Source organism: Sciurus carolinensis, chromosome 18, assembly GCF_902686445.1.
Source record: "Sciurus carolinensis chromosome 18, mSciCar1.2, whole genome shotgun sequence".
In the NCBI taxonomy this organism is placed as follows: Eukaryota; Metazoa; Chordata; class Mammalia; order Rodentia; family Sciuridae; genus Sciurus; species Sciurus carolinensis.
Window position 1 is genome coordinate 27,699,348 of NC_062230.1, and position 26,006 is coordinate 27,725,353.

The 26,006-nt window shown below is 51.3% G+C and overlaps 1 protein-coding gene across 5 annotated transcripts in view; it reads right to left on the reverse strand.

Annotated features, from left to right (window-relative positions):
* Tmc5 (transmembrane channel like 5) overlaps positions 1-26,006 on the reverse strand; it is a 71,898-nt gene that overhangs the window by 7,392 nt on the left and 38,500 nt on the right. For all 5 annotated transcript variants that reach the window (XM_047532705.1, XM_047532703.1, XM_047532706.1 and 2 more), the window contains 13 exons: positions 24,366-24,465; positions 23,800-23,887; positions 22,353-22,601; positions 18,265-18,416; positions 15,976-16,120; positions 14,994-15,149; positions 12,594-12,745; positions 10,977-11,055; positions 9,453-9,550; positions 7,481-7,576; positions 4,567-4,642; positions 4,298-4,431; positions 2,101-2,274 (listed from right to left, as the gene is read on the reverse strand). In XM_047532705.1, the coding sequence (XP_047388661.1) occupies positions 2,101-2,274; positions 4,298-4,431; positions 4,567-4,642; positions 7,481-7,576; positions 9,453-9,550; positions 10,977-11,055; positions 12,594-12,745; positions 14,994-15,149; positions 15,976-16,120; positions 18,265-18,416; positions 22,353-22,601; positions 23,800-23,887; positions 24,366-24,465 (1,699 nt within the window). The remainder of the gene's footprint in view (positions 1-2,100; positions 2,275-4,297; positions 4,432-4,566; positions 4,643-7,480; positions 7,577-9,452; positions 9,551-10,976; positions 11,056-12,593; positions 12,746-14,993; positions 15,150-15,975; positions 16,121-18,264; positions 18,417-22,352; positions 22,602-23,799; positions 23,888-24,365; positions 24,466-26,006) is intronic.

A 26,006-nucleotide genomic window follows, 5' to 3' on the forward strand; every position in this document is an offset into this window, starting at 1 on the left:
TAAACACGTATGGTTCCAATATGTAGCTCGAGCCTGTGGATTTGGACAGTGCTGCTCAAACTTCAAGGAATACACATGTCGGAATTGTGCATATTCTTGTTCTGTAGATCTGGGGCAGAGTCTGAGATTCTGCATTTCTGACAAGCTCTGAGTTTTTACAAAAATGTATCTATCTGCCTATCTATCTATTTATCTATCTACCTACCTACCTATCTATCTACCTACCTACCTGTCTACGTATCTCTGTCTATCTATCTATCTACCTATCTATCTATCCGTCCATCTGTCCGTCCATCTATCTGTCTGTCTGTCCACCCACCCATCCATCCATCTATCTACCTGTCTATCTATCTATCCATCTATCTACCTACCTACTTGTCTGTCTACGTATCCCTGTCTATCTATCTATCTACCTATCTATCTCTCCATCTGTCCATCCATCTATCTGTCTGTCTGTCTGTCCACCCACCCATCCATCCATCTATCTACCTGTCTATCTATCTATCCATCTATCTACCTACCTACCTACCTACCTACCTATCATCTGTCTATCTACCTACCTGTCTATCTATTCTTCTGTCTGTCTACCTACCTACCTATCTATCCTTCTGTCTATCTATCTATCTATCTATTTACCTACCTATCCATCTACCTACCTACCTATCTATCTGTCTGTCTATCTATCTGTCCTTCTATCTGTCTGTCTATCTACCTACCTATCTATCTATCCTTCTATCTATCTATCTGTCTGTCTGTCTATCTATCCAGTCTTTGTCCCTGGCCCACACACACTACAACTCTTGGCCTCTCCCGAGTGTCTTTTGAGTGCGAAGGAGATGTCTGGTTGCGGAGGACCCCACAATGGTTTCAGGATGGGGGCTCACCATCAGAAAGACGGAGCATGGTTAAAGGGCTGGGTCTTTCAGTGCCTGCCCCTCACGACTTGGGGAGGAGAGAATGGCTGGGAATGGAGTTAAATGCCAGCAACCAAAGATCTAATCAAGGAGTGTGCGTGGAGTCACGTGCCACCCCTCACCCTGTCCTAGCATCTCTTCCACTTGACTCTACTTGTTACATTCTCTGTAATAAACTGGTAATAGTAAAGTATTTCTCTGATTTCTGGGAGTCATTTTAACAAATTAGAAAGTCTGAGGAAGGAGTTGTGGGAACCCTCAGATTTACAGCCAGTTGGTCAGAAGTGCAGGTACCCCGGGTCTTGGGAACAGCATCTGAAGTGGGGACAGATACAGGACTGAACCCTTTTAGGGTCTGACATCAATTCCAGGTAGAATGTCAGAAGTGAAGTAAACCGTAGGATGCCCAGCTGATGTCCGGGGAGTTGGAGAAGGGAAAAACCCACACACATTTGGTATCAGCAGTGTGACCCAGTCCTAGCCTCTCCTGCCACTGACAGGCTCGTGGCCCGGAACCTGTCCTGCAGGTCATCCCTCCCTGCGAGTCTCATCTCTTCCCTCTGTAACGTGGAGGGATTGCTCCACAGTCAATGTCGACTGGTGCCAGTACTCCCTGTCTTGGGCTGCGACAAGGAGCTACCAACTCAAAGCCATCCGGTCAAGCTTCTCCACAGTGACTCCACAGTCACCCAACCAACTATTCCACGCAGGAAAACAGGCCCAAGGGTGACAGAGCTACTTTTTCAACTAGAAGCCAGAAATGGACCTTTTATTAAAAAAAAAAATAAATAAATAAAACACCCTAGTGTAGCAATAATGCCCAAACCATTTCTCTTTCATCTCAGGATCTCAGAAGGAATCATACCTACAATTTTCCTAAGATCCTCATATCCATCGTTTCATTTGATTCTCATGTCGTCTCTCAAAAGGGGCAAAGCGGGTATTGCTTTCTTTATATACCACGGGGGGTGGGGGGAATAAAACTCAGCCAAGAAGCTGTTTAAAAAACTTTTTTAAAAAACTACCTCTTCAAAGGCAGAGCCAGGAGCATCTGGAACGCAAAGCCAGGCCGGCTGTCTTGCGTCCCAACCAGACATCCGGAGGGCTGCGCTCCTCTGGTGCCACTGAAAGGCTCCCCAGCAGCTCCTGGCCGCCCCCCACTGGCTCCCAGAGGCGCCCCACTTACAACACGATGAGGGTGAGGATGAAGAAGAAGTGCACGCTCCCGATGAGGTTGTGGTAGATCCACACCACCCACCGGTAGCCGGGGCGCCCGCTCAGGGTGTCGATCCAGCCGTAGACGGAGTGGATAAAGGCAGGCAGGCCGCGGAACGGGCCGCAGTCGGCCGAAGGCTTCAACCTGGCAAAACACGCGTGGAAAAACCCCTCAGGCACCAGACCCAGACCTGGGCATTCTAGAATCAGGGTTTTTTCTTTGTTTGTTTTGGTACCGGGGTTTGAACCCAGGGCCACTTAACCACTGAGCCACGTCCCCAGCTCTTTTTTATATTTTATTTAGAGACGGGGTCTGGCTGAGTTGCTTAGGCTTTGATAAGTTGCTGAGGCTGGCTTTGAACTTGAGATCCTCCTGCCTCGCCTCCCGAGCGGCTGCGATGACAGCCCTGTGCCCCTGCACCTGGCTATCAGGGGTCCTTTTCGGACTCTACAGCTGGAGGCGGCAGTTCTTGCCTTCTCTACCCACATGCCCCTTCCAAAAGAAACTGCCTTGCTCACAGCCCTGTTGGAATGATCTGTCCTCCGAGGACTCGTTCTAGGACCAAAGGTATCACCTGACCCAACAGCAGTCAGTTCAAAGGACAGACAGTGACCTCTATGGTACCTTGACTGAAGAAATAAATGTGGACAGACAGTCGCTTTCTTGGGAAATTGAATTAGGAAACCCCAGGAGTGAAGCCTGTTGGCTCTGTGGCCTGAATCATGTCAATGACAACCACATGCCGTCAGTTACGCACGGGCAGAAACCGGAGGGCGACAAGGAACTGGCCAGGAGGAGAGCGAGGGAAGAGAGGCCGTGACAAGAGAAGAAAGGACAGCGCGACCTCGTGAGCTGCCCGAAGCTGCCTGAGTGCCGGGGCTCCGATCTCGCTCCCCTGTGCCTTCCTTCTTCCTGCCAAGGTTTACTGCACTTGGACTAGGTATGTTCCGGTAGGCCCCGGGGACTCTAAGCAGACAAGACGGACCTCGTCTTTGTCCTCTTGGACTTACATTCCAGTGGGAACGGTGGACAATTCACGAGAAAACAATTAGACAAAGGCCTTTCTGACTTCGGTGGAATGATGGAAAGAAATTCAGGCCTGAGAGAGGAGGGAGGAGGTGTGGACTGACCGTACGCACGGACGACAGGGAAGGTCGAATGGAGGAGATGAGCCTGGAGCTGAGAGAGTCAGAGTGGGAAGAAGGAAGCCCAGGCCTGGGAGGAGCAAAGGGAGCACGCTGCCCGTGTGGGGAGGGGCTTGCTGGGTCCCAGCATGGAGCAAGAGCTACCGGGTCCTCTGAGCCAAGGGAGGTGTGGTTGGAGTGGTAGGAAGGAGCCAGATTAGACGGGACCCTTGGGTTCACTTAGGTGAAGTTCCATTCTTTTTAAAAATATTTTTAGTTGCAGATGGACACAATACCTTTATTTATTTCTTTTTTTATGTGGTGCTGAGGATCGTGGAACCCAGTGCCTCACACGTGCTAGGCAAGCGCTCTACCACTGAGCCACACCCCCAGCCCAAATTCCCATTCTCCATGTGGAGAAACTGGCCTCTTCCTGGTCTGGGAAGCTTCTGGGAAGCTTCGGTCCTCGGCAGAAGTGGGGAGCTGCTCCTGACTATGGGGCCCGAGGGGTGGAGGAAACCGAGACTGGGATGTACTCCCTTCCTTGGTTTGGCTTCTACTGGTTACCAAGGCAACATGGGCTCAACACTGCATCAAGCGTGTTTTCTTCTGTTGTTTGCTGTTTGGACATCTGGGGGTCTTCCTGTCCCTGTGGAGGTGCAAACCAGCCAATCCAGAGCCCACACCACAACCATCTTCTTCCTCAGACTCGTCGCTGGATCACTGTTTCCCCTGCCCCATGGCTCCCAGGCCCGACGGCTTAGGACAGCCCTGAGCCCCAGAGCCGATCCTGACCCTGCACACCTGCCTTGCCTATTCCTCACCATGGAAACCACGCACTCCCCACCCGACACCCTGCTGCTTGTTGTGTGTCCCCAAATGACACGGAGTGTCCCCTCCTCCTGGGAACGGCGAATAAGCAATCATGATTCCTACGCCCCATCTCTGTGGGCCTCACGGACCTGGAGAATAATGAAACCTGCACAGGGAAGCAGCCTCTCACCCCCAGCCTCTGGGACCTCCCCGAGGCCACCGTCACCCACCTCCAGATGGTGATGGCCAGCGTGCACAGCACGCCGGTGAAGGACGGGAAGAAGAGCAGGAAGATGAAGAAGGTCATCATCTGTGAGGCCCGCCAGGCTTTGCTGGGGGGCTGGAAGTTCACCATCAGGCTGACCTGCAGAGAGAGGTGCGTTTCCCTCCCGGCTGCGGCAGAGGAGCAGCCAGAGGGACCCCACCTGGGGCAGCCCGGATCCGTCCCTTCCCCGGGGACCCAGGGAAGCCCATGGGTCGTGACCTCAGGCCGACTCACATTTTTGACATAAAACATGATGAAAAGGGTGATCATCTGGATGAAGGGCAGCAGCGGGCAGAAGAACATTCCGATCCTGCGGAGACAAGAGTCAGAGACCAGGGACGGACGCGGCGGTGCAGAGGAAGGGGTGAGTCACGCCCCACAAAACTCCTGTGGCGAGGTCCCAACCCCTAGTGCAGGGGGCCTGTATTTGGAGACAGGGTCTTTTTTTTTTTTTTTTTTTTTTTGCGGTGCTGGGGATTTGAACCCAGGGCCTTGTGCTTGCAAAGCCAGCACTCTACCAACTGAGCTGTATCCCCAACCCGAGACGGGGTCTTTAAAGTCATGAAGTTGAAATGAGGTCACCGCAGTGGGCCCAGTCACCAATAAGATGGATGTCCCCAGCAGAAGAGATCAGAGCAACATGCAGAGGGACCACCACATAGGGAGAAGGTGGCCGGTGACATAGATCCTTCTCTCACGGCCCTCAGAGGCCACCAACCCTGCCCCCGCCTTGGTCTTGGACCTCCAGCCTCCAGGGTGGCCAGAGGACACATCTCTGTGGCTAGAGCTGCTGGGTCTCCGCCAAGGTAGCCCTCGAGGACGGACAGAAGGGACAGAGGTGTGGCAGTACATTGGGTCCGTTCCCACCAGGCGCAGAGTCCCCGGCTGCCCCTTCCCCAGCTCTGGGAAGATTTCGCCAGGCGACTCCTGCACTTCCACCAAAGCACCGGCTGTCCAAGCAGCCCTAACGTGGCGCGTCCTAAAGAGGGGCACGCCTCGCCACCCTCCCAAGCGCAGCCTCTGGGCAGGGCCGAGGTCCTGCAGGGACGGGCGCGGGATTACAGGGGAGAAGGAGGCCACTTTCCAGCTCTCTTAGGGCTCCTGGTGCCCACGAAGAAAATCGAAGTCTGCTGCTAGAATATCGCTAACTTCCCTCCCTCGCGAATCCCCGACTTTTCCAAAACAGAACTCAGCCTTAAACAGAGCGCCTGGGCGGACAGCAGGGTTCAGCTCAGATGTGAAGATTTTGGGGATGGAATTGTTCTTATTTTTTCCAGTTACTCTGTGATTTCTGCCAAATAGTACTGGCTGGCTCCTTTAACACGTGCTTGAGTTTTTCAGAGGAAATACAATAATAATATAATAATATTATAATAATATGGTGTAGCTGATGTATAAATGTGCCAAAATGAAGCCAGGCTGGCAAGGCGAGGGTGCAAAAGGGTAAAGCTTGGGCTGGAGATACAGCTCAGTTGGTAGAGTGCTTGCCTTGTATGTACAAGGCCCTGGTTTTGAGCCCCAGCACCACAAAAAAAAAAAAAAAAAGTTCCTCACCGTACCTCCCATCGGCCCTAATATGCACTCCTTTTCGGCTATTATCTTCTTTTAAAATTCATCTTTAAGCTGGGTGTAGTCACGCATGCCTGTAATCCCAGGAACTCAGGAGGCTGGGGCAGGAGGCCAGCCTCAGCAACTTAGTGAGACACTGTCTCAAAATAAAAAATAAAAGGGGCTGGGGATGTGGCTTAGTGGTAGAGCACTTGCTTAACATGCGTGAGGCCCTGGGTTCCATCCCCAGTTGTATAATAAAATAAAATGGTTATATTATGATATTGCTGTGTCATTATTTTTCAAACAAAAACCTTAGGAGTTCCTGTAAGTACCATAGGATCCAGTCATTTCCCTTCTAGGTACATATCCAAGAGAAGTGGGGAAAGGACCTCAAGGAGATCCCACAAGCCTGGGTTCACGGTGGCACGATTCACCATCGCCAAAAGGTGGAAGCCACCCGCGGGTCTGTGGGCAGATGAACGGATAAACAAAAAGCGGACTTGCGCACACAATGAGCTACTGTTCCGCCGTAGCTGGGAAACGCTATGCGGCGACCCTAGAGGACAGGATGCTGTGTGAAATGAGCCGGGCACAAAGGAACAAGGATTCTTTGTACTCTTTACGATGGTGTAGACTAGCCAGATTCCTGGAACCAGAAAGTAAAAATAGTGGTTGCCAGGAGCGGGAAGGAGCGGGAAGTGAGGGGTTGATTCTGGGCACGGTGTCGGTTTTGCAAGATGAGAAGGTTCTGAAGACGGGCCCCACGACAATGTGGTGACACTTGCTACATATCGAAGGGTTATGGCAAATAAGGTTCCTACAGGGCAGCTCCCCAGGAAAAACGGAGGGACAGTGTGGCCCAGGAGGAGGGAGGGAGATGAGCCAAACATTAAACCTCCCAGTAAATCCTTTCCTAATAACAATGGGCTGATACTGAACACGGACCCTGCACTTGACCTTCCTTCCCCCGCCGCCAATTAGCCCTAAACAGAGGCCCAGCAGATGTTGGACCTCTGGAGACAACGGATCCCAGAGAAAGGAAAGCAACGGGCAGGATCTGAGACTCAGCCCTCGGGTCTGGACTCCTCTCTCCCCAGAGAACCGTGAGCCTCAACCCTTTACAACCACCCTCCTGAGCTAAAGTTCTAACCTGTGCCTCCAGCCCACGGTCCAAACTGCACGCCCGCCGTCTCCGGTCAAACCGCAAAACCCAGACTCCTTCCTTCTGAACCCGGGGCCACCTCCATACCCAGAAAACGGCCCTCCCGCGTCTGATGGACGGGTCTCGCTGCAGAATCGAGGAGAGCTGGCGGCCCGAGGCTGCTGCCCGGCTCCTGCCTCAGTCATCTGCGGGCCGTGAGCTTACACATATTTTCACCATATTTTTTTAACCATTGTTTTAAAAAGAGAGCTCATAATTGCCAGTGGGCTCCCTAACAGGCCACCTAAACACCAAAGCCCTCGCTAAATCAAGTCTAAATTGAATTCACTGACACAGTGAGTTACCTGGGCGGGGGTGGGTTGGGGGGGGAGGCAAGATTTGAGACCTCCCAATGAAAGGCCAAGTCCACAGCCAGGTATGAACCCACCAACTTACCACACCAGAGTTTGTGCGTAGATCAGTTCTAGAACGTTCCTGGCAATGTCAAATTCCTGTAAGCCAAGACTTGTGATGAACCGCTTCCCAATGATCCTGTGCAAAGGTCCTGAGGTTAGTCCCCAAACCACCACTCCGCCCTCAAAAGACCCCCATGGAACAGGACCATCAGCCATGGAGACCCTTGCCAGTTTAGGATAAAGTTGTCAGTTCCCTTGCAAACGTTTGAAAAGTTCCGAGTTATTAGCATGTTTCTGAGGAAATAATTGAGGGGAAAGTGGAATTAATACAGCATAGTCAAGTGGGGTACTACTAAATGATTTTTAAATAATTCTAGAGAATTTTGTTATCCTAATTATTAACATATCCCATATATTATCTTTTAAAATAATTTTCTGCTTATTAAACCTTTTTCATGAGTCAGATAAACTTGGTGCTACCCAATAAACTAAAACTTTTTTTTTTTTTTTTTTTTTTTGGTTCTGGGGATGGAACCCAGGGTCGTGCACTTGGTAAGCATGTCCTCTACCACTGAGCTTCAGTCCCCACCAAACAAAAACAATTACGTTAATGGTTACTGCTGTTAAATTCATGATGTTTCCCAACAAGGAGGATTTCCTCGGGGGACACTTGAGACCACACCCATTTCTTTATACAGGAAGTTTCCCAGAACGTGTTCTGTCAAGGGCTAGAGCTGCAGCCGGGGGAGAGCACAGGGCCTGGGTACGAGGGTCCCCAGCACCTCCACTGCACCCTTCTCACCTTTATGCACAGGCCCTGGACAGAGGCTGGAACCAAAGCTAATCTGGGCAGAACTGAGTAAGGAAACTGGACGTTGAACGTGTCCTCCGAGAAAAGAATCAGTGTTGTGCCGTGCTACCTCATCTCCAGGACAGCTCACAGAAATGTGTGACTGTCAAGGCGCAGGGGTGTAACTCAGTGGGAGAGCACTTGCCTAGCATGCCTGAGGCCCTGGGTTCAGTCCCCAGTTGGGGGGGGGGGGAGAGGAGGAGGAGGGGGGAGGAGGAGGGGGAGGAGGAAGGGGAGGAGCAAGGGGAGGAAGAAGAGGAGGAGGAAGAGGAGGAGGAGGGGGAGGAGGAGCAAGAGGAGCAAGAGGAGGAGGGAGAGGAGAAGGGAGAGGAGGAAGAGGAGGAGGGGAGGAGGAAGAAGAGGAGGAGGAGGAACAGGAGGAACAAGAGGAGGAGGAAGAGGAGGGGGAGGAGGAACAAGAAGAGGAGGGGGAGGAGGAAGAGAAGAAGGAAGAGAAGGAGAAGAGGAAGAGGAGGAGCTATGTGACTCTGTAGAAGGGAAAGCTCATCGTATTATTAAAAATGAGCGAATGAATTTAAAGGAGAACCTGGCAGGGCGGGAGGAAGCTCGGTACTCCAGCAGAGCCTGTGCAAAGCCCGGAGTCCAATCCCCGGGCTGGAAAAATAAAAGTACGCACTGCACGAGGCCCGCGGTGAGCTGCCTGGGTTTGCGCACCGGTGACCTCACATGGAGCCAGGGCGATGGTCGCGGGAGAACAATGGGACGCACCGCAGGTGCCGAGTGAAGCGCGGCCAGGGCGCGGCTCGCGTCACGGCGACGCCACGTGGGTCTGCAGCACACGCGAGTCGTGCACGCTCACACAGCAGGGTGTGTGCAGAAAAATCTGGAGGCACAGACGCTGGACTAGTAAGATCGTCTGCAGTGGATCAGATTTCAAGTGCTCCTGTTTTATTTCGAGAGTGTTCCGTTTGGGTTTTGTTTTTTCCCCCCAGAAAGAAAGTTAAACGGAGCCCAGGGAAGGAGGACACAGGACCGCCAGGTCAAGGAGAGGTCCTGTGACCTCTTAGAACAATCCCCCACCAGACATTGGGCAGACAGCAGCGCACCTTCTGGGTACTCCAGGGACCCCTGCTGTTCCCGGAGCCGGGAGCCAGGCTTCAGGCACAGTATCAGGGACAGCTATTCACCACGACATACTTACCTCCTCAGAAACTCCCCCAGGAAGGAATCGGCTAAGGAGAACACGAAGTCCATCAGAAGGAGCCGGTAGATCTCCTGGCCAATCAGGGTCTCCCAACACTGGAAGGCACACGGGAGTCAGGGGGAAGGCACGTGGCCCCAGCTCAGACTCAGCCTCCCAGTCCTGGCTCCAGTGCTCAGCGGGCACGGCTGGTGGCTCAGACTGACCTGGTCCTCGTGGACCCAGAAGAGCAGACCCACTCTCCACCACCAGCGCTGCCAGGTTTGTTTCCAGGGGTGCTCCTCCTCTTTCGGGATTCTGTCCTCACCATCAGGTCCTGCTCTCCACCTACACCCAAACCTCCCCTTCCCGTGAGCCCACTTCTGGAAATGTTTCATCTCCACCCTTCATGAGCCCTTCTGGGGGCAGTTCTCAGTCAGGGACAATCTGTTTCTCCAGGAGGGTGGGAGTCATCGATTGCTAAGAATGCTCCCCTTCTTTTTGGCTTATTGACCTTACAGAAAATCAATACCTGCTGAAGAAAGGGACTTGTGATTGAGTTGTTACTGCAGGCGTGTGTAAAGTGGAAACTTAGTTTATGAAACTACTGCTTTGTAAACTCTGCAGAAAGTCAGTGTTATGAGTTAATAGACTGGGAGCTTTGAGGTTTGGCTGAAGAGGGAGAGGGAAGTTCTAGGTTCATAGCTCAAAGATGGATGGATGGATGGATGGATGGATGGATGGATGGATGGATTGGTGGGTGGATGGATGGATGGATGGATGGATAGATGGATGGATTGGTGGGTGGATGGATGGGTGGATGGATGGATGGATGGATGGATGGATTGGTGGGTGGATGGATGGATTGGTGGGTGGATGGATGGATGGATGGATGGATTGGTGGATGGATGGATGGATTGGTGGGTGGATGGATGGGTGGATGGATGGATGGATGGATGGATGGATTGGTGGGTGGATGGATGGATGGATGGATGGATGGATGGATTGGTGGATGGATGGATGGATGGATGGATGGATTGGTGGGTGGATGGATGGGTGGATGGATGGATGGATGGATGGATGGATGGATTGGTGGGTGGATGGATGGATTGGTGGGCGGATGGATGGATGGATGGATGGATGGATGGATGGATGGATTGGTGGGTGGATGAATGGATGGATGGATGGATGGATGGATGGATTGGTGAGTGGATGGATGGATGGATGGATGGATGGATTGGTGGGTGGACGGGTCAATGGTGAAGAGAAGTATAATGTGGCATCCTTTCTAACTGGTCTAACTTGGAGGTCTGGTTTTGAACTTCTCTGATGAGTAGGGTGAGAAGATGAGGGTACCATGTTCATGTGAGATGGTTTGCATCGGGACACAGCAATGTTATTCGGGAGCCCAGGGATGAAGGATGACAGAGAGTTGAAGAAATTAAGGCTAAATAGGGGCATGTTGGCTCAAGAGAAACGGATGTCCTGCCTTGAGATCAAAGACCAAGAGACCCAACTTCAGGCAGAACAGCATGGAAACCTCACCTCTTCACCGGACAGGGCCACGATGTTGAGCCAATAGTAACAAAGAATTCCAATGATCGATATTTTTAGAAAGATGTTTCTAAAAAACAGAAGAGAAAATAACTATCATTAAATCCATGGCAGTCTCCTGTGCCAACACTGCCTTTGGGGCACATGGTAGGATAGAAATTCCTGCCCTCCTGTGCACGAGGGGGGCACGTAGCTACTTCTGGCAAGCGCACTGTGAGCCGAGGCCATTCTGTGCCACTTCTGAGCTGCGGCAGTGGAGGCCGCTGCGAGATCCTCCGGAAGGCACCCTCTGCCCTTTGGAATGGCAAGCAGCAATATTCAAGATGGCGGCCTCTCCCAGCAGGTCGCCCTTGGTGATTGACAGGAGCAGAGCCCGCCCTCCTGCTACACCACAGAGCTGATGGAGCCCGTGCAAGAGATAAGCCTTGTGTTCCAAGCTACTGAATCCTGAGATTGTGTTGCCGTTCCTGACACTGAGGCATGACCCCATGTATTCTGATCGATGCACCCTCTTTCATTGCATCTCCAGTAGATTTTCACCTCACATGGTGACAGGAGCAAGTGTCCTACTGTTCAATGGGTGCTGACCAAAGGCCCTCTGACTAGCACCTTATTGTGTTGTCTCCCACAACACTCACAACTCCACCATCAGCAAAATTATATTTTATGCCCATCTTGCCTAATAGGCAAGACTAGGAGGTGACCGGGAAGCCTATATTCCTGCTTCTACATCTACTTAATGGGGCATCAGGGAACAGCTCTTGGAGAGGGTGACGTTTGAGCAGAAATTCAAATAAAGTCGGGAAGCGGGCCATGTGGTTAGGTGTGAGAAGAACATTTGGGCAGTGAGAACATTCCATGCAAAGGCCCGGGGGTGGGCACACATTTGGCATGTTTGTGACTACTCAGGAGCCAGGGAAGGAGGAGGTGGTGATCAAGGAGAGAGGTAGACAATGAAGCTGAAGAGCTGTCGGGAGCCAGACCTCAGAAGCCCCAGGAAGGAGCCTACCCTGGAAGTGACCCACAAGGAAACCCGAACGACTTTGTGCGGGCTTACTGCCATAACCAGGAGCGATTCAGGGAACCCGCCAGGAAGAAGCTACAGAGAGATCTGGACAGTACCAGCCTTTGTTTATCAAAACCTGGAGGCCACCTCTAGCACATAGGATGCCTTAGTGGGAATCACTAAAAGGTGTCACTCCCAAGCCCGTGAATTGCCAAAAGCACCCTCCCACCTCTGGGTGACCGATTTACAAAAATGTACCTCCTCATCCCTACTGATGCTGTGAGTGCCAGGACTCAGTCTGACTCTGGATGATTTCAATCCCCATACCAACCCCTCAGGCTGGAACCTTTGTGCAGTGCACTGCCTGCCCATCTGTACATGTCGTCCTGGAGATCTATGCTAAGCCTCAGGCTGACAACCATTGGAAAGGTAAGCTATTTCTCTGAGTTCTATTTTTCCAGTTTTTCTTTTTAACCCCTCCCCATGAACACACTTCACTCTTGAAATCCCTCCCTTCTGGAGGACAGAACTGTGATATCTGAGCAGAAGCCCTCCAGCTCCCTGGAAATGAGACTGGCACTGGCTGCCTCGGACACACCTACCGGATCAGGAGGACGTAGACCTGGTGCCGGGGCAGCTCGTAGCGCTCCACCAGCCGGAACATGGAATAGAAGCGCGGCACAGCCAGGTTGATACAAGACACAAGGAAGGGCAGCAACAGCACAGCTCCAGGGTTCCTGTGCGTTTTCAGGAACTGTGGGGAGAGAGTCAAGACCCCCACTGTGCACTGGACCCTCTCTGCCTCGCTCGGAAGACCAGCACGGTGGGGAAACCCCACAAGGGGCTCCTCTGGGGTTAGCTATTAAGCTACCATTGATTTAGCACTTACCCTGTGCCAAGCATACTGAGGCTCAGAGAGGTGAAGACACTTGCCCAGGATCAACCAGCAAGAAAAGGGAAGCTCTGGACCCAGATATTTCTGCCCCAGGAGCCTATGCTCCAATAGCCGTTCTGGGACGTCCCCTTGCTTGTCAAGACCCCCAGGACACTGAGGACGTGCCTCTCACTGATGGGGCAAAAGCCTGCATCTACCGACACCGCAGCCAGAGGGCGCCACTCGCAATGGAAATTCTCTTCCCCTCTCCTCTGTGGTCTTGAGTATTTCACCAGGTGTCCCCTGTTCTGGGGAACTGAGGAGGGGCCCCTCCGCTGGCCCATGCTGCACCTTTGTGTGAGGTCAGCAGAGACGACCTTCCTCAAGGGGACACAGTGCCCTGGCGTCTGGCTCAGGGTGCAGCGGGCGCCGGCCCTTGGCTGAGAGAGTCGGGTGGATCCGTGGGACGCCTCCCTCCCCTTCCCTCCCCAGGTCTGAGCCGCCCCCGCTGGGGTGGTTCTGGGAGTGTCCTGGGAGACAGGCCCCCTGGGTCCCCCTGCTGCCCGGTGGGGCTGGACGCTCGGATGCCATTTGTGAAGCACAGAGGTCACGTAACCACAGAGAGGCTGCAAGAATTCAGTGAGACCAAACGGGGTAGCGTGTGGCCCAGAGCTGCAGGGGCTATTCCCACAAATCCAAGTGACCGAGACTGGCAGCCACCGGGGCTGTGCCAAGGGTCGCCTGCCTGGCACGGAGCAGGTGCTGGAGCAGCGGGACTCCCTGCCCTGCAGCCCCTCCCCCCTGGCTGCTCCCTTTGCTTCAGGACCAGAGTCGCTGGGCTCCCCAGCCACACCTGCCTGGCCACGGCTCCCACCTCGGCGGGCAATGCCAGGCCCGCGGATGGCGCCCCGCCTGCCCTGGTTCACGCAGACCTTCAAGGCGCTCCACGCAATCCCACGCCTGCGTGTTCCCCTGGCCTCTTCTGCATTATTCATCCGTTTGGTTGAGCACCTACTGTGTGCCAGGTCTCAGGCCAGGTGCTGGGAGAAGCACGCCCGGGCAGGGGGCTTCGAGGCCTCACTCGGGGGCAGAGGGGGAGGCTGCAGAGTCGGGCGCACTTTCCTCAGCCTAGTGGAGCTGCTTGTGGTGGTGAGGGCAGGCTTCCTGGAGGAGGTGGTACCCATGCTAAGGGGTGGGTCGGTGGGGGAGTTCGCCAGGTAAAGGAGGAAGAGAGAGATGAAGAAAAGCACAGTACTTTCCAGGGTCTATGGACACACCATTACGCATCGTGGGCACTGAATATGGGCGTGGTGGGGTACAGGCAGAAGCCAGATCATAAAAGATCTATGGATCATGCCGTGGAGGATAAACTTTTCTTTCCTTTTCCTCTCCCTTCCCTCCTTCCTTCTTTCCTTTTGTGCAGTGCTGGGAATCAGATCCCGGATCTCATGCGTGCTTTACAAGTGCTCTATCACTGACCTATCCCCCAAGGTTTTATATTGAGAACAATGGGGAGCCACTCGGAGAAGTGAAATAATCAGACCAGGATGAACCCCAATTCTGGAGATCGGCAAACTGGATATAACGAGCCCCGTTATCCAGATAACAAAGCAGAAACGTATAGAAAAACAGTGCTTCCCAAGGCCACGCCGCTAATCGGTGCCTGGCCTAAGTCACAGCATCCTGTCACTCAGGGCCCCAGGCCCTGGGCAAAGCCCCGCATCTTCTCTCTCGACCACCACACGCCCGAAGGCAGGTCAGCACTTCTCCTTCACAGAGGGGACCTGGGGCTCGGGAGGAGCAGACCCCTCTTCCGGGGTCACTAGACTTACTGAGCACCTACTCTGTGCCGGGCGCATGGAGACCCGGGGAAGGAACGACAGGAGGAAACAAGACCTGGCTCCGGATGCGGCCAGAGCCCAGCTCTCCAGCAACCCAGCCCTCTGGCCCCTCGCTAAGGGCGAGCTGAGTCCAGGAGCCCGGGGGCCGGGAGCCTCCGCAGGTGTGAACTGGCTTCCCGATGTCAGCACCGGGCCTCGGTCCCGGCTCTGCCTCGCGGTCCCCCCCGGGCTCCCCCGCTTCCTCTGCCCTCTGCTCCGGCCCCTGGCGTTCCTGCCCCTCTGATTACCTCGGAGTTGTACTCGGCCAGGTAATAGACGGCCACGCAGCAGGCGATGGCCACGCCGGTGGAGACCAGCCAGGCGGCCACGTGCGCCGAGAGGCGGGTGAGCTGCTGGTGAAAAGTGAGCTTGGTGTTCTCCAGACGGATCTCTGACAGGTTCTCCTGCAAACACGGGGAAGCCAGTGACCACAGCTCCCCAGGCGGACGCTGGCCACACAGGCACCCCCGGCCCAGATCCGCAGGGGAGGGTCGTGGATTATGGGAGGCTCGGGGGAGAACTCAAAGGACCAAGGACCCCCATCACCGGCTGTGACCCCGCGGGAGAAGCACGTAGGACACAGGCGTCCTTCTCTAGGGAGTCAGCGTGTGCATGGGAGGAAGAAGTCAATCCTGCCACCCTTGAGTCAAAGTCCCTCTTGGTAACTTCTGCTTGTTATTTTTAATAAGTTTATTTCTGTCAACCAGGGTTGCTCGATCTCCACATTATTAATATTTGGGGCCAGATAATTTTGTCGGGCCATCCTCTACGTTGCAGAGAGCTTAATGGCTTCCCTGGCCTCTACCCAATAGAGGCCAGCAACAACCTGTCCCCAATGGTAGCAACCACAAGTCTCCAGACATTGCCAACGGTCCCTCTGAAGGGAGAAGATGCTCTAGATTGAAAACCACAGCTCTGGGGTAAAATTGTAAACCTGGAACTGCAGAGCCAGGAAGTACATGCCTTTTAACATTTTGGCCTAAATGCTAACATGGCCTCCAGGAAGGCTGTACCAGTTAGAAGGCCCCCGAGCTGTGAGGAAATGTCCCTTTCCCTACGTCACCACCAGGACTGGGCATTATGACTATTTTATGGTTCTATTTGTTTTTCCACCAATCTCATGAGCAATAAAAAAGCAACCCATTACTGCCCGAAGAAAGTTGGAGACGTCTAGAAGAGGGGAAGGAGACCACCCGTGGGAAGCGACCGGGCGAAGCGAGCTCGCCCTACCCTTATCTCGGTGCTCAGATTCTTCTGTTTGAGCTTCACGGCTTTTTCATGCGTGACGGTGAAGTCCCAGCAGAAGATAAGCTTGGCGATCCCTCTGGAGTAAATGTGGGGGTTGATGAAGTTGTTCCGGAAGTACTTGGCCATGCTGCAGAAGGCGGAAACCAAAACACCCACGGTTACTCCGTCGACTCTCGGGGGGCTACGGGGATGGGACCGAGGAGGCCCTATCATCTGTGGTGGAAGGTGACATGGAAGAGTGAGCCTGGAGCTCTGAGAGAGCAGACAGAGGTCACAGGCCTGGCCTGCCAACTGCCAGCTGGGGAATCTTTGTCTCTGGAACTGTGTCTGTCTCCATGCCTGTGTAATGCGGATGACATCAGTGCCCACCTCAGGGATCTGGTGAGATGAGTATTAGCTTCCGAGAGCTGCTGCAACAAATCACCACCAGCGCAATCGCTTAAAACGACCTGATTTTTTTTTAAATATTTCTAGTTGTAGATGGACACAATGCTTTTCTTTTTATGTGGTGCTGAGGATGGACCCCAGTGCCTCATGCATGTGAGGCAAGCGCTGTACCGTTGAGCCCCAGCCCCAGCCCACAAATTTATTATCTTAACACCTCTGGAGGTGAGAAGTCAGAAAATAGGTCTCCCAGGGCTCAAAGCAAGACGTTGGCAGGGCCCTGGTCCTGTGAGGACGGTCTGGGGGAGAACCCATTTCTTTGCCTTTTCCAGGTTTGGTGGGCTATCCACTTTTTGGCTGTGGGTCCCCCTCAAAGCCGGAGCAGCATCTCTCTCTTTCCCTCTCTGACCTCTGGTCTCCCTCCAGCTGGATCACCCAGGGTAATCCGCCCATCTCGAGATCTTAAACTTAAGCGCATCCCCTTTGGGGTGGGGTTAGCAGCCAACCCCAAGTCACTAGAGTGCCTGGAACAGCAAGCACCCCATAGAGAGTGCACCCCACTGAGACGGCGGGGAGGCCCCAAGCCCAGGGTCCCTCAGCACCCAGCCCGGCGGGTACCAGGTGCTGAAGACGGTTGGTGTTGGCTTTCCCAAATCTGCACCCGAGTATCAGCAACTGCAGATGCATTTTCTAGTTTGATAGAACGGAATGAAATTGCACTTCAGTCAGCATTATCATGTGGCATTAAGGTCGTTATGAGCTGGATTGCATCCTCCACCCCAAGTTCAAGTGAAAGTCCAGTCCCTACAGTTGGAGGTAGGGGATTTTTAAAAAGAGGTGATCAAATTAAAGTGAAGTCATTAGGGTGGGTCCTCATCCAACAGGACTGGTCTTCTGAGAAGAAGAGGCCATTAGGGCTAGGGGTTTTGCTCATAGGTGGGGCACTTGCCTAGCATGAACAAGGCCCTGCTTTCAATCCCCAGCACTGCAAAGAAAATTAAAATAAAAAAAAAAGAAGAAGATTAAGACCCAGAAACCCAGAAGGAGGACCACTGAACATTCAGGCAGAAGACTGCTGTATGAGTCAGCTTTCCATCACTATAACACATGCCTGAAATTAAAAAAAAAAACTTATAAAGAAAAAAGGTTTGTTTTGGCTCACAGTTTTGGAAGCTCTAGTCCATGATCAGTTGGCCCTGTTGCTTTGCACAGCATGGTGGGCAGGCGCGCAGAGCAGAGCAAAACTTCCCACTTCATGATCAAGAAGGGAAAAAGAGACCAAGAGACCAGGGTCCCATGATCCCCTTTGAAGACATACCTCAAGAGCTCCCACTTAAGCCCACCCTCTTAAAGTTTCCACCACCTCCCAACAGCAGCAAGCTGGGACCACGCCTTTAATACCCAGGTCTTTTAGGGACACTAAAGATCCAAACTATAGCAATGGCTATCTATCTGCAAGCCAAGGAAAGAAGCCTCAGAAGAAACCCAGTTGACACCTTGATCTTGGACTTCCAGAACTGTAAGAAAATAAATTCCTGCTGCTTTTTAAGCCCCTCGGTCTGCGATGGCACACCTAGCCACGTGTACGTTTGAACACTCTCTGGTTTCCCACGGATGCCTGTCTCTGACAATTGTCCACCTAGATCCTCATGTCCATATAATTTGGGTCAACCCATCTTTATTTTCTGACTGACCCATTTCTTCAAAGGCCTTCAGAAAGCTCCCTTCCTCTGTCCCGCTCCTGCTTTACACTGCAGGCTGAGGGACGATTAGCTGGCCATGGAAATTTCAGAAATGGCCAAGAAGCTGGTCCCTGGGTAAGGGTCGCGGTTCTTGGATTTTGCCTAAATCTAAAACAAGCCTCAGAATCAGGCGATGCGGACGTACCTGAAGAGCAAGCTGAAGAAGCAGATGATCAAGCAGGCCCCGATGGTGAAGAGGTAGGCCAGCTGCATGTTGTAGGAAATCCCGGTGCCCCCATGCCGGATGGAGGAGTTGGTGTAGAAGCCATAATACATCACCGTGTCCCTAAAGTAGCCCTGTCGGGGACAACGAAGAGATCGGGGTCAGGTGGATCTTGAGACAGGGGTGAAGAACTATGGTCAGCAGAGTTGACCTCGCCGTCTGCAGGAAATTTGGGCCAATCTGTTCAGACATCGTCATTTCTTGGTATCCAAGGGGGGATCCTGTCCGGAACTCTTAAGGAGACCCGCATCTGCAGCTGCTCTTCCATAAAACACCATTGTATCGCATATAACCTGCCCACATCCTCCCGTCTGCTTTAGATTATCTCTAGATTACCCAAAATACCTAACACGATGTCTATGCTGTGTCAATAGTTATTATCGTATTTGGTATATTATCGTATTTGGTTTAGGGAATCAAGACAAGAAAAAATGTGTACGTGTTCAAAACAGATGCGATTTTTTTTTTAATGCTTTCAATCTGCAGTTGATCGAATCTAAGGATTTGGAACTCATGGAGACAGAGGACTGTCTGGTTTGCCAGAAAAAGGACTCCCGAGTCCACTGAGAACCTAGATGTTTTCTCCTGAGACTCCCACAGTGACGGGGCGTCCCCAAAGCAATATAACCTTACAACCGAGGAGCCTGGTCTCACTGGTCACGCCAAACACCACCGGAGGCAGGACAGCCAGGCCTGTGTGCCTCTGGCCCCTGCTAAACACTGGGTCCGCGTATATTTAAGGAAAACTATTCAAGCTTTAGGTCTGCAGTTCCGTTTACAGGAAATAAGGAACCAGAGAAACAAGTTGGAAAGATCTCAAGGAAATAACCAAACAGTTTTGGAAGGTAAGATTTCAGAGCCGACGGGACAATTGGCACAGTTTCTATAAGAAGACTATGTCCAGAAAAGAGTGCCTGGGGCTGGGAGATTGTTCTAGATTCATAGAGAGTCAAGGAAAAACAAAACAAAACAAAACAATAGAATACAGTCTGATCTTTGGATCCTGGTCAGAGCGCGCTATGAAATTTCCCCCAGTTTGGGTGAAATTTGGGAAAATGTGAATATGGTTTGATTTTAGATAATGTTCATTTTTAGTTTTGTTAAATGTGACGATGGCATTAGGACAGCACTGTGCCTTTATCTTTCAGTGATGCGTGTTGAAGAATTTCAGAGTGAAAAATCCTGACATCTGTAACTTACTTTAAAATGCTTCCCGGAACAATAAGATAAAATGAATATGGACATTTTAAATCTATGTAGCAGGTAAAGGAGTATTTCTCATACTACTCTTTTTTGTATATTTTGAAATAGTTTATAATAATAAATTCTTATACACAAAATATACACAGTGATGAAAACATGAAGGATAAATGAACACAAAAATTCCATTTTAATGCATCAATGAAAATATTTTTGGGTCTTTTTGTTTATTTGTTTTGGTACCAGGGATTGAACCCAGGGGTGCTTACCCACTGAGTCACATCTCAGCCCTTTTTATTTTTTATTTTGGGACAGGGCCTCGCTAGGTTACTGAGGCTGGCTTTGAACTTGTGATCCTCCTGCCTCAGCCTCCCAAATGGCTGGGACTACTGATGTGAACCACCGTGCCTGGCTAAGGAAAATGTTTTCATGGAAAAGGCGAAAAAAGACAAATGGCAAACCTTGATTTGGAAATTCTCCTGCAGGCATCAAAAAAATTTTCCACAAAGAGCTAGATCCGGAGAAACAGTGGAGATGTAAATGAATGGGCATGGCCGTGTCCCAAAAGGACCCACAGACACCCAAATTTGCATTTCATGTAATTTTCATGTTGCACAAAATGTTTGCCTTCTTTTGATTCTTTGCCAACCATTCATAAATATAAAGACCAATCTTAGTTCACAGAGGGCACAGAAACAGATGCAGGGCCACATCTGGCCCTCCGGCTATCCTTTTGTGATGCCTTCTCTCCAGAATCTCAAGGACAGCTCACAAGGACAGCTCACAAGGGCGATAAATCATAGTGACCATTAAAAAAATAAAAAAGAATAATGTGTGCTGGGTGTGGTGGTGCACACCTGTTATCCCAGCAGCTTGGGAGGCTGGGGCAGGAGGATTGTGAGTTCAAGGCCAGCCTCAGCAACTCAGCTGAGGTCCTGAGCAACATGATGAGACCCTGTCTCTAAATAAAATGTAGAAAGGGCTGGGGATGTGGCTCGGTGGTTAAGCATCCCCGTGTTCAATACCCAGTGACAAAAAAAAAAAAAAAAAAAATTGGGGAATTTATAAAAATATCCAAGACATATAGTGAACCCCCCCAAAAAACTGCAAAACAAGACTTGTAACACACACACACACACACACACACACACACACACACACACACATATATATATGTAAGGAAACTGATGCAGATGTGGCCCTTCATCTGTTTCTGCACCCTCTGTGAACTAAGATTGGTCTTCATATTTATGAATGGTTGGCAAAGAATATACATATACATATTTATATAACATGTAATATATATATATATATATATATATATATATATATATATATATATAAAATTTATTTTGATGCAGTACTGGGGATGGAACCCAGGGCTGCACGTATGCTAGGTGAGCCCCCTACCACTCAGCTACTCCCCAGTCCTCCTCCTTTCACTTTTAAAAGAATCCTTCCACCCTAGGATTTCATCTCACTCCAATTAGAATGGTGATTATCAAGAACACAAGTAACGATAAATGTTGGCCAGGATGTGGGGAAAAAGGTACACTCATCCATTGCTGGTGGGGTTGCAAAGTAGTGCAGCCACTCTGGAAAGCAGTGTGGAGATTCCTTAGAAAGCTTGGAATGGAACCACCATTTGACCCAGCTATCCCACTCCTTGGCCTATACCCAAAGGACTTAAAATCAGCATACTACAGTGACGCAGCCACATCATTGTTCATAGCAGCTCAGTTCACAGTAGCTAAATTATGGAACCAACCTAGATGCCCTTCAATTGATGAATGGATAAAGAAACTGTGGTATATATATACAATGGAATATTACTCAGCCATAAAATAGAATAAAATCATGACATTTGCTGGTAAATGGATGGAGTTGGAGAATATCATGCTAAGTGAAATAAGCCAATCCCAAAAAACCAAAGGTTGAATGTTTTGTCTGAGAAGTGGATGATGATACATAATGAGGGGGTGGGGGAGGGTAAGAGAAAAATGGAGGAACTTTGGATGGTGTAGAGGGAAATGGGGCTGGAGGGGGTGAGGGAAGGAAAGATGGTGGACTGAGACAGACATCATGACCTAAGTACATGGTGTGAATCTACATCATGTACAACCAGAGGAACGAAAAGTTGTACCCCATTTATGTACCATGAATCAAAATGCAGTCTGTAAAAATTAAAAAAAATTAAAAATTAAAAAAAGAATGCTTATCCATGTTTCTATGACTATCTACTTATTATTTACCATCCAGCTACCTACTGATGGATCCATGGATCAATGTGTTTGTGAAGGAAAAAAAAAAAAAAAAAAAAAAAAAAAAAGAGTCTACAAAGACACCCACCGCAGGGAGAAAGATTAAGTGGACTTTTTCTTAGTTTTCTTCTCTGGTAGGAATTTTCCAAAAGGAACTCTGAAATTTTGTAGAAATAGGAAGAAAAAGAAATGTGGGTCTCCAACATGAGACGATGCCCGAGAGTTACCGTCAGGGGAAAGAGAGCAGGTCAGGGACGATATATAAAGAGCAATTCATCTTTCATAAGAAAAAGCAAGAAAAGGGGTGCTTTGTACTTGGGTGGATGTGTGTTGTCCGTGTGCAAAAGAGGATCCTGGAAGACCCAGGCTGTCGGCGGTGGCTGCCTCTGAAGGCAGAAATCCCACAACGCTGTGTGTGTCACTGGGCCTGGGGGGTCATTTTCAAAGCCCACTCTCCCCACTTGTCGGCCCCCCGGGCAAAACGGGAGGTCTGATGGGCGGAGGGCTGTGCGGGGTGTGGAGCGGGGGCCCAGGGGACGGAGGGCTCACCGCCCCGGTGAAGAACTCCAGCCCTGTGAATGGCAGGGTGTTCTTCTCCGCCACGGTCAGCTGGGGGATGACCAGGAAGCTGAAGTTCACGATGAAGGAGAAGATGTTGAACTTCAAGAGCCACTTCAGAAAGTTGAAATAGGAGAGGACGCTGGTCCCGAACTTGCCCCCGATGACCTTGAGCGTCTTCTGCCACAAGCTGGTGGTGTTGAGGAGCTCAGAGACACCGTTCCTGGATCTCCGGCAACCCTGGATAGGACCAGGCGGGGGGGCCTCAGGGTCACTCAGGCGTCTCCCGAGCAGGACCCGCCACGGCACAACCGGCCGCCGTCCCTAAAGCATTCCATGGTGCCACGCACCACGCTCTGTGCGCTCACGAAGTTTATCTCCTTTAACCCTCACTAACCCCCAAGGTTCTGCTATCATGACCTTCCCAGGTTTGTGGGTGAAGAAGATGCTCCCAAAAAACTTAGCATCCTCCTATGCCCACCCTATGCCCACCTTTGCTCCCAGTGGCTCCGGGAAAAGACAGCTCTCTGATTCCATCCTTCCAGCTTCACTCTTGACCCTCCCTATTCTCACCCTCTTGCTGTGCCCATTTTACTGTTGCAACATAAATTAGTGTACCTATTGCACGCATGTTCACTGCAGCACTGTCTACAATAGCTAAGAGATGGAACCAACCCAGGGGTCCATCGACAGATGAATGGATAAAGAAAATAGGGTGCATATGCATGATGGAATATTATTCAGTCATAAAGAAGACCAGTATCCTCTCATTTGCAGCAAAACGAATGGAACTGGAGGACTTTATGTTAAGTGAAATAAGCCAGACTCAGAAAGACAGGTACCGCAGGCTCTCTCATAGTGACAGCTAACATAAATCATTTCAAATGTAGAGTAGGGATTACTAGAGGCTGGGAAGGATTGGGGGGAAGAAGAATAAGGGGGGAGGGCTGGGGATATGGCTCAGTTGGTAGAGTGCTTGCCTTGCAAGCACAAGGCCCTGGGTTCAATCCCCAGCACCGCAAAAATAAATAAATAAATAAATAAAATAAGGGGAGGTTGGGTAACATGTAGCAGGACACGGGTAGACAGAATAAGTTCTGGCGTTCCTCAGAACGGCCATTCAAAACAGCCTATGATGTGATTTATGCTCATCTAAAAGAGAGGAGCTTGAAGTCGCCAAATATAAAGAAATGACAGGGCGGGGCTTAGGGCTGTAGCTCAGTGCTAGGGTGCGTGCTGAGTATGCACCAGGCCTGGGGTTCACCCAGCACCAAAAAAGAAAAACAAAGGGAAGAAAGAAGAAAAGGAATAATGGGAGGGAAATGTTACAGTGCACGCCGTGTGCCTGTGTTGACATGTCACCTTATACCCCATTAGTGACTAATGATTGCTTGCTAATCAAAAAATAAGATTGCAATTCTAAAAAAGGCTGGCTCACCCGAGAGCAGGAGTTGAGACACTGAGCACAGCATCGGAGCTCCAGGGTGCGGGGACACTGCTTGCTTCTCTCTCTGTCGACCGCCTTCCTGTGGGGAGGGGGAGAGAGAAGAGAGGCCAGCGCTGCAGCCTCTCATCCAGAAGGGAGCTGCAGGTGCGGGGCGCCCTAGTGGCACAGCGAGGGCTCATGGGGTGATGGAGGAGTGAAGGGCGCAAGCCAGTGAGCTCCTTCCAGGGGCCGGGCGTGGACCCCAGCAAGCAGCTGCGCAGACCCGTCCCCCTGGCTGTGCAGCCGACGCCCCCGCCAGACCCCACTGAGGGGGACTTTCTCCTGTTTCCCTGGTCTCCTCAGAAGCAAGGCACCAAACGCAGCCCCCACCCCAGTCGAGGGAGGGGGTCAACCTCCAGCTCCGAGAAATAAAGTTCACACTTAGATGTAGAATCTTCTAGAAGGAATATCCGTCTCTACCCTTGCAGGTATCGCTTTCTCTCTTTTTGAGATGGGGCAAAAGGAGCAGACGGGCTCTCCGACTTCACGGGGAGAGCGGAAGGGCCCTTGGTTCATACCTGAGCTTTCTCTTCTCCTCCATGGTCCTTGGCTGGTTCCTGATGGTCTTGATTCTGTCCCTCGATGTCATGGGTATCAGGGATGCTATTAACTTTTGTCCTGCCGGAAGAGAGAGATGGAGTTGCATTTCTTTTTTTCTTTAACGGGGTCGTAACATTCTAAAAACATGCTGCTGACGTTGGAGGCGGGTTTTTATAAGAGCCCAGGAAAGAAGAAAATATGGACTCACGGATTCCAAAGGTCACGATTAAAAACGACAAGAAGACAGACACATGTGTTCAAACTCAGAGCCAAAGCACACGGTGATGTTTGAACTGTCTTTCGATTCAACACTTCTCTCCCGTCACCAGGAGCAACGTTCCGGAAAGCCAGCCGGATTCTACAGCTGTCCGTCTCTCTCACTTAAACATCCACGCTACCTCCTTTGGCCCATGAACTCCCGGCCCAGGTGACTCCTTTTCTCTCTCTGACTATGGTCACACTCTCTTCCACCTCCTCCTCCTCCTCTCCACTAACTCGTTTCTATCTCCCATCAATCTGGTGGAGGGCGTTGGTTGCCTACCCCAAGGTCATTCCCAATTTGCTAACAGAATCCCGATTGCATTTAAGCCTATCCCATCTCCTCCTCCGCCAGGTCCTGGCTGCCTCAGGGCAGGCCCAGCTCCAGGACAGGGGCAGGTCCCCGTTAGCCTAGGCCAGTCTCAGGGGCCCGTCCCCCTTGCAGAGGACTGGATCAGGCCCAAGCGTGGGACATATTGATGGCCAGTGTTCTCCAAGAAGTGGTCCATCAAGAAGTTGCTTGAAAAGGTGTTTTTCCCTCTGTTTAAAGAAGCCAGAAACAGGGCTGGGGACATCGCGCTCTGGCCTAGTCCATCCCGGTCCTGCAGGGAAAAAAGACAGATCCCTCCTTTCTCCTATGGTTGTCACTGTGTCTGCAGGGGACACCTGGAGCTCCTGTCACCATCTGTACCATTGCTGTTGGGGCCATGGCGTGTTGGGGAGGACTGAGGGGCCAGGAAGCAGGCAGACTGGTGACTTGGTCACTTCACTGAGCCAGACCTCCTCACGAGGACAAATCTCATTGATTTCAATGACATTATTGGGGTGAAGGGGAAATCCCCAACTCGGGGTCACTGAATCACTCTGACATTTGTGTCTTCCTGGGCAAGAAGGACAAGCAGAGAGGAAGAGAGAAGCAGGGTCTGGTGGTGCACGCCTGGAATCCCAGGAGCTCAGGAGGCTAAGGCAGGAGGATCCCAAGTTCACTGCCAGCCTCAGCAACTTAGCAAGGCCCTATCTCAAAATAAAAAAATAAAAAGGTCTGGGGACGTGGCTCAGTGGTGATGTTCCCCAGGTTTCAATCCCTGGTACCAAAGGGAAAAAAAAAAGGTAAATTGGAAGGCTTCTCGCTGCCTCCTGGGCAGTTCCCGGCATCTCATACCGTGGGAGGCTTCAGCAGAAGCACAGGAGGCGTCTAGGCCCGGGCCTTCGGGGCTGTGAAGCGTCTGGGAAATCGAGTCAGTCAGAGAAAGCGAGTCAGTCAGAGATGCTGAAAACTGCAGTAGCTGGTGGTGTTTCGTGTCACTGCTGTGTCTGCAAACCTGAGAGTCTATCACCTCGATGTCAGGGTTCAGCCGCGA